Source organism: Sceloporus undulatus, chromosome 1 (assembly GCF_019175285.1).
Source record: "Sceloporus undulatus isolate JIND9_A2432 ecotype Alabama chromosome 1, SceUnd_v1.1, whole genome shotgun sequence".
Lineage (NCBI taxonomy): Eukaryota > Metazoa > Chordata > Lepidosauria > Squamata > Phrynosomatidae > Sceloporus > Sceloporus undulatus.
In genome coordinates, this window is record NC_056522.1 from 72,014,810 (window position 1) to 72,031,167 (window position 16,358).

Genomic DNA, 16,358 nt, shown 5'->3' on the forward strand with positions numbered 1-16,358 from the left:
ACCACAATGCAAAAAGGCATTGAGAAACGGGAGCCATGTTGTCAATCAAAAAGGACATTGAGAAACTGGAGCCATGTGTCCAAAGGAGGGCAACTAAAATGGTGAAAGGTCTGGAAACCTTGCCCTATGAGGAACAACTCAGGGAGCTGGGGATGTTTAGCCTGGAGAAGAGAAGGTTAAGAGGTGATATGATAGCCCTGTTTAAATATTTGAAAGGATGTCATATTGAGGAGGGATCAAGCTTGTTTACTGCTGCTCCAGAGAACAGGACCCAGAACAATGGATGCAAGCTGCAGGAAAAGAGATTCCACCTCAACTTCCTGACAGTAAGAGCTGTTCGACAGTGGAACACACTCCTTCCTCGGAGTGTAGTGGAGTCTCCTTCCTTGGAGGTCTTTAAGCAGAGGCTGGATGGTCATCTGTCAGGGATGCTTTGATGTGGATTTCCTGCATGGCAGAATGGGGCTGGACTGGGTGCCCTTCTTGGGTCTCTTCCAGCTCTATAATGTACCAACCTATTCTTGCAGAGAGGAAGGCTTTTTCTTCTTGGGAAGCGTTTGATTCAGCAGAGTTTCCTCCTGACTTAATGTGGGAAGGATCCAATGCCTGCTGCTCCCTCCCTCCCTCCCTCCCTCCAGCCACAGAGCCCTTTCTTCCCTGACAGCCTGCTCCTGAGGAACGGGGGAATGCTTCAGGGACACAGTCGGAACAGCTACTCAAGATCCAGCCATTGTAACCGGAGCCTTTGCAGCACTCACCGCAGTCTGCCGCCAGGAGCTCGGGGCCCGGCTGGCGGTGGAGCTCCTGCTGCCGCCTCAGCAGAGACAGAGGCGGGTATTGCTCGCTCAGGGCCAGCGCCGGCCGAGTCCTCGCTGCTGCCGCCGCCGCCCAGAGCCACAGCAGCGCCAACCGCCATCTCCGCAGAGAAGCCCCGACTCTCAGCCGGCAGCACCTGGCGGCAGGGGCCATCTTTCTACCGCGCATGCGCAGCTTCACTCCTCTCCTTTCGGCGTTCTGGGCGTAGCGGCGCGTGGCTTCCAGGGAACTGTAGTTCCCACCCCCCCCCCCCGAAACGTTCCTGTACAGCCTATTGGTCGCGGGACTACATATACCAAGATGCTCTTCGGCTTTTCCTTCCGCCTCTCGGAGGAACCCGGAAGTCCGTTTCCGTGGCAACGTAATTGAGGCCTACTGGTCCCTCTGAAGCCTAACTCCGGCTTAGAAAGATGGAAAAAGAGCCTGGGGCCCCCTACTACAGGTGTATTGAGTGCAACGGGGAGGCGACTGAGCTGTACAAGGACTACCAGCGCGGGGTGCTGCGGCTCTCCATCTGCGTGAGTTCGTGGGGTGGGAAAGGCCTTTAAGTTAAAGTTAACGCTCTTTTCTGGCTCAAGGCTATGGAATTCTGGGAACTGTAGTTTGTTGTGACACCAGAGCGCTCTCTCGCTCTCTCTCAGAGAGAAGGCTCAGTCTCTCACAGAACTACAGTTCCCAGGATTGCCTAGCACTGAGCCAGGGCAGTCAAAGCAGTGCCAAACTGGATTACTTCTGCAGTGTGTTCTGGACCTAGGGGAGTTGGACTGGATGGCCCTTGTGGTCTTTTCCCACTCTATGGTTCTAGGTCTTCTTTAAAGACAGCCCTATGTAGAACATGGCACTATAGTTCAAGATGGATATCATACAAATATCAAGTGCAGCATTCATCAATTCAGACAGATCTCTTCTTTTTTATTAATCTTTATTTAACAAAACATTTAAAAATACGCAAATTTACTTTACACAATATACAGAAACAACATACCTACATACCTTCATAAAATGCACACCTAGCACAACTTCCCTGGCACACCAACAGGAATTAAATCAAACAAACAACAACAAAAGAAATATAAAAATAGACTTCCTTGTCCTGGATTTCTTCTCCATATATAAACTTCTTAAATAATAATAATAAAATTTATTTCCACCTTCTATAAGGTCGAGGCAGGTTGCAATAATAAAAACCATAGAATACAATCAAATACATCCCATTATCCCCTCCTCCTTAAAACAGATCAAAACCATGATTCCAACATATTGATAGCTGCAATAAAAATACAATTAAAACAATCAGAGACAGGGAACAGAACATCTTGGGATAGTCACTAGAGTAGCCCATATCTATCCATATCCATATGCAAAGCTTTTTGATACACAATGATTGTGATTTTATTATTACCATACCTAAACAGTCTAGCTGAAATCTTATCTTTTTCAATGAAACAAATGTGTGTTTGGAATGTCAACCCTTGATCTCTTGCAAACCACAGTTTCAAAACAGGGATCTTCAAACTATTTTCCCAACATAACAGGGCATTTCTCCTTGAAAACGGGACAAAATTGACATATTAAAATGACGTGACAGTCTGGAAATATAAATCAAATGGTACTGTCCTGTTTAAAACTATACGTATGGTCAGCCTAGTGAGACATCTCCAAGCCCTCCATGTCCTCCACAGCTCTGCTCAGTTCCTGTAAATTGATACCCAGGACTTCCTTGATAGAGTCCATCCATCCACATGCAGCCTTCCTCTCTTTCTACATCTATCCACCTTTTCTAGCATTGTTGTCTTTTCTAATGAGCCATTAAAATAGACAAGAGGAAAATTAACTCATTTGAGATGTTGTGCTGGGGAAGCGTGCTGAGGATAACATGGACAGATGAAAAGACAAGGAAGTGAGTTCTTAAACAGATGAAAAGACAAGGAAGTGAGTTCTTAAAAAGATAAAGCCAGAAATTTCCCTGGAAGTCAGAATTACCAAATTAAGGCTGTCCTACTTTGGTCTCATCACTAGATGGCATGACTCATCAGAAAAGACAATAATGCTACGAAAGGTAGAATGCAGTAGAAAGAGAGGAAGACTACATGCCAGATGGCTAGACTCAATCAAGGAGGTCATGGGCTTGCACCTTCAATACTAAACAGAGCAGTGGAAGACATGGGGGCTTGGAGAGGTCTCATCCACAGGGTTGCCATGAGTCAGGGACAATTCAAGGACAATTAACAACAGCAGCAATTGGTGATGCCTTCTCATGATGTGGCTGAAGTCCAACAGTCTCAGTTTCGTCATCTTTGCATCCAGGGAGTCTTCAGGTTTGATCTGTTCTAGCACGCATTTGTTTGTCTTCTTAGCTGTCCACAGCATTCTCAGTGCTCTTCTCCAGCACCATGTCTCAAATGAGTTGATTTTCTTTCTGCTTTCTTTACTGTCCTCACATCCGTACATGGTGATGGGGAATACACTGGCTTGAACGATTCTAACTTTAGTTCAAGGAATACTTGCACTTAGGCAAGGAATACTCAGAGGTGGTTTTGCCAGTTCCTTCCTCTCATATCAGCCTACTGGAATTAGTTGGAGATCTTCTAGCAAAAACCAACAAATACTTGGAACAATTACTAAGGAAAGTTAAAGAAGAAAGCACAAAGGAAGGCTTACTGCTGAACGTTAAGAAAACAAAAATGATAACCATGGACGATCTATATACAAATTCAAATTAGATAATGGAAAAATTGTAATAATTAAAGATTTTTCATACCTTAGAACTGAGATTGCATTAGAAAAGTCAATAATGCTGGCTGGAAAAGTTTGAGGGTAGTAGAAGGGGAGGAAGACTGCACCAGATGGATAAACTCAGTCAGGGAGATCATGGTTCAGAATTTGCAGGAACTAAGCAGGGCAGTGGAGAATAGTGATCTTGGCAGTGTCTCACTCCTGGAGTCGTCATGAGTTGAAGTTGATTTGAGGGCTGTTAACAACAAGAACAACTCTCATCCAGGTATTAACCAGAGTTCACCCTGCTTAACCTCCAAGATGAGATGGGATCTGGTGCCTTTAGGATACTCAGGCTACTATGGGGATGCTATGCAAGGATGTCTAAAGGGATGAAGAACCAGGCAAGGCCACTCCACACTTTTTCTCATGGTCAGTCATGAGGAGGATTTGGAGGACGATGTGGAGGACTTGGCCCCTCAGGTGCAGGGGGAACCTGAGGCTCAGCCAGGCTCCAGCTCTGCCCGGGCCGGCCAAGTCCCAGCTCTGCTCTCCCAGTTCCTGGAGAGTTGGCTGAGCCAGGCTCTAGCCCTGTTGTATCACCTCCAGTGGATCTTGTGGTTTTGAAACTGTGGTTTGCAAGAGATCAAGGGTTGACATTCCAAACACACATCCAGTGGATTTTTGTGAATTATTTCCTGTGGGGGAGGGCTGTGGCTAACCATAAAAGCCATGCACCCTGTGTTCTGTGACAGGGGTATGGGTCTTTTGACATGTTTCTGCTTTCCCCCAGGTAGTTCTTGTTCCAGAAGAGGCCTGTATTAAACAAGAAATCAGAAATCAACTTCTGGTTAAATCTAAGAAACACCAATATAAGCCAAAAAATGGCCAAATGTCTCCTAGGGAGTTGTGGGTGGGCAGATCTGTTTGGGAATCTATTTTTTTAAACTCTGGAGTTGGGGTGTATGGTCCTCTGAGGTCCTTTAGGGGGCCTCCTCCCTAGTAGTTTCCCACCCATGTTCTGGAATGATGGTAACTTATTTGATGGTAACTTTTCTCCTCCCTCCCACTCCCTGCCCAGAACTATAAAAGTGCCCTGAATAATCTGAGAACATTGGGATAACTAAAATTCTGTCTGCATAGGATTAAACTCACACGTGACTTAGCAGGAATAGACAGAAAGAAATTGATAATTAATTTTGATAAGTGAGGTTTAGATAATGTTATCTGATATTAACGTTCTTGTTAATTGTACAGTACTTACATTTTAAAAATAGGTTTTTTTCAGTTTTGTATAAATGATTGTCTGTACAGTGAAGATAAGATCTGAAGATGAGTGGAGGGGGCTTCCTTGGCGTCTTAAATCCTATGCCTGTATTTGATCTATGTTTTTTCACAGCAGCCTTCTAATTTTGAAAGGTCAGCACAACAGTATGACATTATCATTATAATAATCTGATTCTTAATAGATTTCACACTGTGTTTAACATATCTTTTGCTCATCTCTCTTATTCTACTTTGATTCTGTACAGACTATTGGCTAACTGACTTTATCTTTTTCAATTTTGTTTTTAACTTTTTCCTAGTTCAGCCTTCCAGGCTCTCACTACTTTTTAGTGGAGCATGTGTTTGTAAGCTCTTTGAGTCTGTCATTAATATTATCTCTTTCTAGCATTCAGATCTCAAAATGTCCCAGTTCTAGCCAGCATTGCTGATTCAGTACATTGATATTAGTGTCAGGGCATCTCTTGAGCATCTGAAGAGTAGCTATGGGAAGAAGAGAAAGAGGCTGAGTGGTTATATGAGCTTCTTGTTTCCACTGCCATTGAAGACCACTTTGTATGTGCTTAAAATATGAGAGAGAGAGTTAACTTTAATAACTACAGCACATGGCATAGTTGATGAAAGAGCTAGATGGGCACTGCAGTGGAAATAAAACACGTTTTAAGTGCTGTTACATCTTTTCCGTTTTCAGACTATCTTTCAGCAGCAATTTATTGTCGTCTAGCCAGTACATCTTCTGTTCCTAGTGCAAAAAAATAAAATGGAGGTGATATTTTATAGTCTTCACTGTATGTTATCTGTTACCTAAACAAAAGCAGTTTTTGCACCAACTGTGGTCAAACGCAGCAGTTAGTTTTTACTTACATTTAAAAATAGCTGGCAGTTGGAATACATGAATGAGTGGAATTGGAATACATGAATGAATACTTGAGCGATTTGTTCACATGGTTTTCATTCTCTAATTAGAAGCAGCCATTTTTTTCTCTATTTTGTAGAATGTCAAATGCAATTTTAAGATTTCAGCCAAATATTACATTAGGAAGTATTGAGTTCGTTCCATTCAATACACATTGCAAGGTGATTGTGCAATGTGATACTATCCAATTAAGCATTAGTCTCAGAGTAAATGACAGGCTGGCTGTTCTTGACATTACAGTTAGTTTCTACTTGATGAGTATTTATTATTTATTATTATTAACTTTTATTTATAAAGCGCTGTAAATTTACACAGCGCTGTACATACAGTCTTTTAGTTAGACGGTTCCCTGCCCTCAGGCTTACAATCTGTCATGTTTTAATTTATTATTTCGTTTAATTTTTTAATTCACTAATATCCATCACATCCAGTCACTTCCTGTTTCTTGAAAAGAAAAAAGAAAATAAAGGAAAGATTACATTTAAATAGCAATTTGTAGCCCCCAGAGAAGAGGGTATTGTTAGAACAGAATATGGAGAAACAGAATGGTTCCCAATTGGCATAGGGGCAGGGATGTAGCCAAGGGAGGGATTTGTGGGGTCCGCCCCCCCCTTCCATTAGATACAATGAATGGTGCGTGCCGCCGCGCTACTACACCCAAGACCCAATATAATGGTGGCATTTAATCTGGACCCCTCCTTTCCAAAATCCTGCTATGTCCCTGAAAGGGGTAAGGCCCGTCTGCATTCTATCACCCTATTTGTTCAACTTGTATGCAGAAAATATAAGAAGAGCAGGTTTAGACTCAGAAAAAAAGAAGGAAGATAGGAAGAAGGAACATCAAGAACCTAAGATATGCAGATGACACCATACTACTAGCAGAAAATATGAGAGACTTGGAACAATTTTTAAGGAAAGTTAAAGAAGAAAGTTCAAAGGCTTAATGCTGAACATTAAGAAAACAAAAATAATGACTACAGAGAATCTACATAAAATCAGCCTAGATATTGATGAAATCAAAATAGTCAAAGATTGATCAGAATGGAGACTGTAGTCAAGGAATCAGATGACTAGGAATTGGAAGGGCAGCTATGAAAGAGCTAGATAATATATACAACTGAGCACTAAAATTACAACTGTCCAAGCCATTGTATTCCCCTCACTATGTATGGATGTGAGAGCTGGACAGTGAAGAAAGTGGATAAAAAGAAAATAAACTGACTTGAAATGTAGTGCTGAGAATACTGTGGACGGCCAAAAAACAAACAGATGGATCCTGGAACAGATCAAACCTAAACTCAAAGCCAAGATGACAAAACTGAGGCTATCATACTTTGGTCACATCATGAGAAAGCAAGGCTCATTAGAAAAAATTCTCGGAGAGGAAGATCACATGTCAGATAGCTGGACTCAATCAGGGAGGTCACAGGCTTGAATCTGCAGGACCTAGGGTCTGGCAGAGCAGGGGAGGATAGGGGTTCTTGGAGATGTTTCCTCCACAGGGGTGCCATGAATCTGAGCCATCTCAAGGGCAGTTAACAACAAAAAGCCCTCAGAAATTTTTCTTTTCTGGAGGGAGTGCTTTGACATTTGGGAGGCAATTTGTCAGGGATTGGACAGATGTATGGCCCACCAAGGTCCAAGGAAGGACAAAAATGACTCTTTGATTTTCTATTACAGTTGCCTAATTGGCCTTTTTCATCTTATCATATAGGTAATAGTCATCTCCTTCTATCTAGAACACACCCATTCTCCAAAGACACAACATCAAGTAATCAGTAGGCAGTATGTTTACCAGCTCTTTCCATCAGCCTGAAACACCAATAGTACATCAACACAAGGATTGCTTGAAAGATTTTTTCAGCTTGAAAAAAGGCACTGTCTACTCCCCTTCCTTACTAGTTACCTTTTATAGGTATATTATGTATGGCATATGGCAGGTTTCCTCTATAGGCGGTCAGAATTAAATTTCTGCACATGACTAGCAACCTGGTGGCTATATTTGTGGATTTCAGGCAACTGTACAACAGCATTCCATAAGCAGGTGTACTGTAAACCCAAATAAATAGTCTATATTGGCTATTATCAATTGTCAGTAAGTCTTTATATTTCATCCCATTAACTTTTGTGTATATTTCCCTCTTTAAAAATGATTCCATTGGTGAACACCAAAGAAACAACCTTGATTAAATCTGGCTTTGTATCTGTTTTAAATATGCAAAAATTTCATCTTTTATTTTTTAATACACTGTAATGACATGATGGAATTTGTGCTTATCCAGAAGTTGATGGATCAGGATTATCAAATCCCAGAAACCCTGGAAACTAGTTGGAAGTAGTGTTTATGTATTTATAATAATAATGGTTTGATTATTTTATGTGGTGATTCATTTTTCTGTATTATGATTGTTGTGTATGTTTATATGTAGGGTAATGAATTTGTATATGTGTATGTTCTTTTTGTTATTATTTTGGAAAACTTTGTTTTTATAAAAATATAAAATATTCAATAATGATATTCTCACATAGTGGTTATTAAAACTTGGATTGGCTTTTGATTTTTCATGTGTTTGAAGTTTCTAAAATCCCTTCCTAATCCTGTCTAATTATTTTTCCAAGTTATTCTTTCCACTAAAGAGTAACTCTCAAGGCAGTTTTCTAACACTGAGTTTTCATTTCCATTGTTGCAGATGAGCTGTGACTGGTGTATTTCTGGAATTCATCTGCATTACTTGGTCCTTGTTATTGAAGGGCCCAATAATAGTTTTAATAGCCTTTCCGATCGTCTTGTAAACCACATAGCTCTGTTTCTATTTAATATATAGTGTGCAGTTAATCCTAAAATGCCTGTCTTCAGATAGTATGTGATGAAATACTGAAATTTAAACGCAAGATCATTTCATAAATAGAAATTTGTAATCATAGCAATAAGACTTTATGAGCTTTGAGCACATTCCTTGATGTGAGACATTTCACAAGAAACTCTGGAAACTATTTATCTTTCTATGTTAGAAAACATTTTCAATAAAAACTATATAGGATGTAGAACATACTATTTCTGGACATTTTTAGGGCACTGTGGCCCCTCTCAAAAAAAAACTTTAATGTGCTTTTTAAACAATATTACAATTTTGGGTTTTAAAACTTGCCTTTGCTATCTTGTTTTCAGAAATCCTGTCAGAAACCAGTGGACAAATATATAGAATATGATCCTGTTATCATCTTAATTAATGCAATCTTATGCAAAGCACAGGCTTACAGGCATATTTTATTCAATATAGAGATAAATGTAAGTTACAGTTTTTTTCTTTTTCTTTTCTTCATTTACTGTAAAATACTTAGATCTTATCACAGATTGACAAGACATAATGAAAATATTGAATCTGGATCTGATTTTTGCTTCTTCCTTTCCATGTACTCCCTTTAGTAAATATTCTTAGTTTCCTATTCTGTTTCCTTAGAAAATAAGGTACTGTATCTTAAATCCCTGCTGTACTTATATAACTTATTCATGAAATGAATCATAATTGAGCAGTCTCTTCATTAGAACAGTAAGCAGCAGTGTTCTGAAAATAGTTCTGAATTTTAAAGGCTTGCTTAGGTAATATTGGTTTTCTTGCAGTCAATACTTGTTTGTATATGTCCTGGATGAACACTAATGGGAAAGAAGTGTCCCTTCTCTGGAGAACATTTAAGAGGCATTTGGACAGCCTGTTATTAGTCCTGGTTCAAGAACAGAGAGTATGCTTATCAAATTTGCAGATGACACCAAATTAGGAGGAAAAGCTAATACCTCAGATGAGAGAATCAAAATTCAAAATGACCTTAATAGATTAGAAAGCTGGGCCAAAACTAACTAAATGAATTTCAACACAGAGAAATGTAAGGTACTGCAATTAGGCAAAAAAAAAATGAAAGGGAAATATAGAATGGGAGACACCTGTTTTGACAACAGTACATGTGAAAGAGATCTAGGAGTCCTAATAGGCCTCAAGTTGAACACGAGTCAACAGTGTGATGTAGCAGCTAAAAAAGCTAATGTGATTCTAGGCTGTACTAATAGAAGTATAGTCTGCCCACACCATATGCCAGCTTGCCATACGTGGACTTGTGTTCACGCAGATGGCAAACCCTGGTAGATAAAATGATTTGGGCACTGACGAAGTGCAGGCACTGCTGTGCACCAGAGCGCACCGCTATAGGAATCCATAGGACTCCAGCATAGGCGGTTTTTCCCATACACGAGGGGGTCCAAAACGGATCCCTCGCATATAGGAAGGGACCACTGTATAGTGTCTAGATCAATGGAAGTAATAGTATCACTGTCTTCTGCTTTGGTCAGGGCTCACCAGGAATACTAATAATTCTGGGCACCACAATTCAAAAAGAATATTGACAAGCTGGAGCTTGTCCACAGGAGGGCAACCAAAATGGTGAAAAGTCTGAAAACCATGCCGTATGAGGAGACACTTAGGGAGATAGGTATGGTTACCCTGGAGAAGAGGTTTAGAGGTGATAGGATAGCCCTGTTTAAATATTTTAAGATATGTCATGTTGAGGATGGAGCAAGCTTGTTTTCTGCTGCTCCGGAGAATAGAGCGCAGAGCATAAGATTCAAACTACAAGTGAAGAGATTCCACCTCAATATTAAGAAGAATTTCCTGACAGTAAGAGCTGTTCGACAGTGGAACGCACTTCCAGGGAGGGTGATGGAGTTTTTTTCTTTGGAGGTTTGTAAACAGAGACTGGATGGCCATATATCTGGAGTGCTATGATTCTGTGTACCTGCATGGCAGGGGATTGGACTGGATGACCCTTATGGTCTCTTCCAGTTGTATGGTTCTGTGATTTTTCTGCCTTCCATCAGTGTAACTCCTAATTGGAATCTGCTCCTAGAAAGCATCCAGGTGGAGAAGACCCTTGTAACATGTTGGAATCCAAGCTCCAGGTGATTAGCAAAAACACCTGTATTATTTCTATAGCTTTTTCCACTTGGAGAGAGGAAGGACTGATATTTCCTTCAGTAGCAAAATAAAATGAAGTGTAAGGAAATATTTTGTACCATTCAGAGCATTGAAATCAGCAGAGACTGCAACTTTCATGCATGGAAGGTTCTCACACCAAGAAGAGCATATACAGAAGCAGCCCCAACAGTTGCTCCAAGTGGATGGTATTGATATCATCCATGTCTAAACAGGCTATAAAATAGGATGGGCAACTCTTTAAGGGTTAGAGGGGTTACATTGTTCCTCTAGAGACTTTGACAAGTCTCTCTGTTTCTCACTGACATGCATATTTTTGTCCTAGAATCTTTCCACACCTGCCTTAGTGCTTGGCAATATGGGAAGGCTGTTTCACCATTTGTCCAGGGGATGCTAAGTGGGAGCCAAGTGGCTGCTGGGCTGTATTGAACGCCAAGTGGCTACCAGTTTTTTGCCAAGCATTGCACACTAAGGTGTACAAATGGTTTCTGCTTAGCAGTGTCAAACAGCCACTTCTTACCTGCCCAGCTACAGTACACCTGTATCCTGTTCTACCACAGTTTGTCAAATCAGCCAACCTATCTGGAAGTGAACAAAGAGACTAATAGAGAATGTTAAGGGTGGTTAGCACTGGTGACAGTATTTGTGTTACAGTCGTCCCTTTGTATCCATGGGGGAGCTATCCTGAACCCCCCCCCCACACACACACACATGGATAACAAAAAACCTGGGACCTCAACTCCTATTGTTTACTATGGGAACACTATGTACATGTGGCTGGTGGTGCAGCCACATGCACACGCCTCAGTTTAGACCATCTGGGCTTGCTATCCATGGAAACACAAATTTTTGGATGGCATGCTAACAGATAAGACCCTACTGTATTTTTCTTAGGGCTCACCTAACCCTGGCATCAAGTCTGGAAAGTGGTAGCTTGGGTCCCACAGGAAAGATACCAGATTTGGTTGAATAGCCCACAACCTTTACCTATCTGTGCTGGAAAGCAAAAATGGATAACTGTTTTAGAGAACTGTTCACGATGAAAGGAGCCTCTCAATTGTGACAGGTGGCATGAAGGAATAATTTTGAGCAGTAGTGGGAGGATCTCTTCTTTTTTCTTTAAACCTTTCCCATCTCCCAGTCTAGACTTAATAATAAATCAGCAACGCAGGCATGGAGAAAACAGCTAACATGCTTCTGCCTCTTATCCTGTCTTTGGGCTGAAACAGACGGCTCTTTTGCTCCACTATGTGGGCAGCTTCATAGCGCGATGTTTTGATGATGCACTATGGATGTCACTACTGCCCTTCAAGGAATGCTCAAGACTGCACTCATCCACGATGGATTAGCTCGTGGAATTCAAGAAGCTGCCGAAGCCTTTAGAGTGTTGGTTATTACCTTAAAATCCCTACATGGGTTGGGTCCAGGTTACCTACAGGATTTGCTTTCTGTATAATCCACCGCATATGCACAGATCCTCTAGGTGACACTTAATTCAGTCAGCCACAAGCAGGCTGACAACTGTTACTCAGAACCTTTTCTTCAACCACCCCCAGACTCTGCTAGAAGAGATTTCACAGTTGCATATGCTGGGCAAGTTCAGAACAGCACTTAAAAGTCATCTTCTTTTCTTTTTTTTTTGCAAGATTATCCAGAACATTTTTAAATTATGAATTTTAAAGTTTGCATTGAATGTTTTAAAAAATGTATCAGTTAACTGTTATATGTTTAATTCGCTGGTGTTCCCCATCTTGATCTGTAGTGTAAGAAATAAATCCCATTACTACTACTACTACTACTACTACTATTATTATTACTACTATTATTATTGCTAAAAAAGATTTTGAATGAAATGTCTGCCTCTGATGCTGATCGTTTTTTCATACTGCAGATTCATAGCAAGCTCTGCATATTCTGTTTGCTCTGTGAAGCTTATCTCAGGTGGTTGCAGCTACAGGATTCAAGCCAAAGTCCTGATCCTGATGATTTTATTAGATATGCCAAAGAATGGGATTTTTATCGAATGTTTGCAATAGCATCTATGGGTAAGCTCAAATTGGTGTTGCAAGATATTCTTTCTAGTCTTTAAAATGTATTACTATAAAATTTTTAACTTGACTAAATGCATTGTAGTTATTAAGTGCAGAACATATGTATTGTGAGATCATTAGTCATAATTCTATCTCTTGAATTCTCTGAATTCACTGAATTTGTTAGCATGACACGCAGCAGTCAAAACATTACAGCATTCAATTGTCTGAATGGGCACACATGTGAAAATGTAAAGTATTTAATTGTCCAGCAAAGTATATTGATGGAAGCATTTTCCAACACAGTATTTTGAACTTGGGCCCGATTCAAATTCCTGCTCAATTATTTTTTTTTCCATTATTTTATTTTATTTTATTATCTTATTTACACTTGTTTTCTCTCAATATATTATTACATGTCGAACATACTTTGTCCAGATACAATCAACGCATTGTTCTTACCTTTTCTATTTGCCAATTCCACTTATTTCTTATTACAGTTCAAACAATCTTGCTTGGTTAACTCATATCCGTAATATCGGGGCCCATTTTTCATTCACTTCTGATTCTGCCCTGTTATTCAATATCTTGGTGAGTCTATCCATTTCTCTCATCTCATATACCTTTACCCTCCAATCTTCTATTTGAGGAGGACTGTTATCCTTCCATTTTTGCGCTATCAAAAGTCTTGCAGCTGTAATTAAATATGAGTACTCTCTAATATTTCTTTTCGGTCTTACTGTCGATTGCTGATAAAATATTTAATAAATACAGTTCTGGTAACATCTTGAACCGTATACCAAACGCTCTTTGTATCTCTAAATGTATTTTTAACCAGAAATTTTTGATCTTTTTACATGTCCACCACATATGAATTGTGGTTCCTTCCTTTTTACCACATCTCCAACATTTCAAACTTGGTATTTTATAGATTTTTTAAATTTTGGTTGGAGTCAAATACCATCTATTTGCTATTTTAAGATGGTTCTCCTTTAAAGCTTGGGAGGCAGTAAACTTATTTGTTTTGTCCCAAGCCTTCTGCCACTCCTCATATAAAATTGGGTGGCCTATATCCCTTGCCCATTTTATCATATTCTCTTTTATTGTTTCCTTTTCCAATTCTCTTTGTAATACAGTCAGCCCTTCTTATACACTGATTTTTTATACACGGATTCAAGTGTACACGGTTTGAAAATGTTCCAAAAAAGTATAAATTTACCTTGATGTTCCATTTTTTTATTAGGGACACTATTTTGCTATGTCATTATATTTAATGGGACTTGAGCATACACGGATTTTGTTATACACGGGGGATCTTGGAACCAAACCCCAGCGTATAACAAGGGTCCACTGTAATAGTTTATAGAATCTCGCTATCTTCTTTCTTTGCGGTTTCCACCAGATTTCATCAAGTTTGTTCACAGTCACTTCAATCCCTCTATTTTTTATATCTTCTTTAAATTTCATTTTAATTTGCATGTATTCCAACCAGTTCAATATAACTCCTTCCTTGATTAATTCCTCTCTTTCTTTCATTTCTGGCTTCCCTTTTACTCCCACCTTTACTAATTCTTTATATGTTAACCATTTTGATTTTTTCCTCCCATTCTTGTAAAAGGCTTCCTGTACCGAAATCCATAGGGGAACTTTCTTATAAAACTTATCTCTAACTTTTACCCAGATTGGAAGAAGAGCCTTCCTTATGTAATGATTTTTAAAATCCTTGTATGATACCTGATCTTTATAAAAAAGATAGGCATGCCATCCCTTCCTTAATCCTTCTCCTTCTCCTTCTAAATTTAATAAATCTGGGTTTTCCAATTTTACCCAATCTTGTATCCAGTTGAATTTTCCGGCCCACATATATAATTTAATATCGGGTGCCGTATATCCTCCACGTTCTCAACTATCTTTCAATGTTTCCCATTTAATTCTAGATTTTCCACCTTTCCATACAAATTTTTTCATAACCTTATTTATATTTTGTAACAATTCCCCTTTCACAACAATGGGTAAATTATAAAAAAGAAAGAAAAGCTTTGGCAGAATAGACATTTTTAACAAGGCAATTCTCCCAAGAATTGACAGTTGCAGATTATTCCATTTTAGTATCTCCTTTTTGATTTCTTTCCATTTAACTACATAATTATTTTCATATAAGTCTTATTATTTGTGACCCAGATCCCCAGATACTTAACCTTCTTTGATATTAAACAGCCCGATTTTTGTGCTATTTTCTCCCCTTGTTCCTTCCCCACATTCCCCGCATATTTCCCAAATTCTTTAAATTCACACATTAGATGATTTACTCCTTTCAATGGATCTTCCAAGATTACAACCAATTCCTGCTCAATTATAAAGGCCTATCAAAACATTACATTTTGCTATTTACTGGAACCCTGAAGTCCATAAATCAGAACTAGATACAAAATGGTGACTTGGGCTGGAGCCAGTTACATGTTGTATCCAATATACTGAACATTTCTATATGTGTATAGAAATATCTATATCTGTCCTAGACTGCAGCCAGCACACCCACACTATGCCAATAAGAATGGTTTAGCACAGCAAATGGAAGCAGTGCACAGACCTTGCAAGGAGTCAGCATTAGAGAGCAATCCGAAAACCAAGCCAAAGTCAGGATACCAGAAGTCAGAGCAGTCAAATCAGTCCAGGGTCAAAGCAGCCAGAAGATAACAAGGGTCCAGTCCATTCCAAGGTCAAAGCAACAAGGAGCCAGTGCCGGCAGCAATCACACCAAAGGATCATGCAATAAACTCTGACCCTGAGTTGATGCCTCTCTGCACCTTAAGTAAGGGAAACTCTCCCCCGTGCCACCTGAGGCTGGCTTGCTAATTGCCTCTCTGCAATTCTCCTGGATCTGCGCCTGCAAGCACTCTCAGCCCTTCTTTGTTTATAGGTAGGCACATCCAGGCATGATTCCTCCCCAGAGTCACCACTAGGCTGTTGCACCACAGGAGGCATCTCACTAGTACTAGGACCTGGTTGAGCCTCCTCCTCTGGGGCTGGGAGATACAGCTTTGACCTGGCAGAGCAGGATTAGCACCTGGTGTAGCCTCAATTAGCTCTTGCTCTGGAGGAAGCTCATCCTCCTCCTCCGAGAGTTGCTCTTGACAGGCCATGACAGTATCTAAATCAGTGTAGATCAAGGATTGAAAGACGCAAGTTCCACAAACAGAAGTAATTCAAGCCTATATTTTTCAGTATCAAAGATAACATACCCATATTTTAAGATATAAACAACTCTCAGCCTGAGAGTAAGGAGACTCCGCTCTCCATAACTGCCATCTGCCAGCCTGAGAGGAAGGAGACTCCGCCCTCCATAACTGCCATCCGCCAGCCTGAGAGTAAGGAGACTCCGCCCTCAATCACTGCCATCCGCCAGCCTGAGAGGGAGTTCACCAGGCAGGTCCAGCTCCATCAGGGCTAGCCTGGAAGAAGGAAGAGCCCTCCCTCCAATACATCTGCCTTGGTGCAGGCCTCAGAGGGAGAGAAGAACCACTGGACCTCATCCCCTTTCCCTCCACCATTCCCTTCTCCTTTTGTTTCGTGTCTTTTAGATTGTAAGCCTGAGGGCAGGCAACTGTCTGATTA

The 16,358-nt window shown here is 40.3% G+C and overlaps 2 protein-coding genes across 2 annotated transcripts in view; one reads left to right on the plus strand and one right to left on the minus strand.

Annotated features, from left to right (window-relative positions):
* TTC13 (tetratricopeptide repeat domain 13) overlaps nt 1-991 on the minus strand; it is a 63,335-nt gene extending 62,344 nt beyond the window's left edge. Inside the window, 1 exon segment of the mRNA XM_042480856.1 lies at nt 759-991. Coding sequence (XP_042336790.1) covers nt 759-984 — 226 coding nt within the window. The 5' untranslated portion in view covers nt 985-991.
* A 135-nt stretch (nt 992-1,126) lies between these two features.
* Nucleotides 1,127-16,358, plus strand: part of ARV1 (ARV1 homolog, fatty acid homeostasis modulator) — a 23,916-nt gene continuing 8,684 nt past the window's right edge. The window contains exons 1-3 of the mRNA XM_042446174.1: nt 1,127-1,334; nt 8,901-9,020; nt 12,605-12,758. Of these exons, the coding sequence (XP_042302108.1) occupies nt 1,227-1,334; nt 8,901-9,020; nt 12,605-12,758 (382 nt within the window). The 5' untranslated portion in view covers nt 1,127-1,226. The remainder of the gene's footprint in view (nt 1,335-8,900; nt 9,021-12,604; nt 12,759-16,358) is intronic.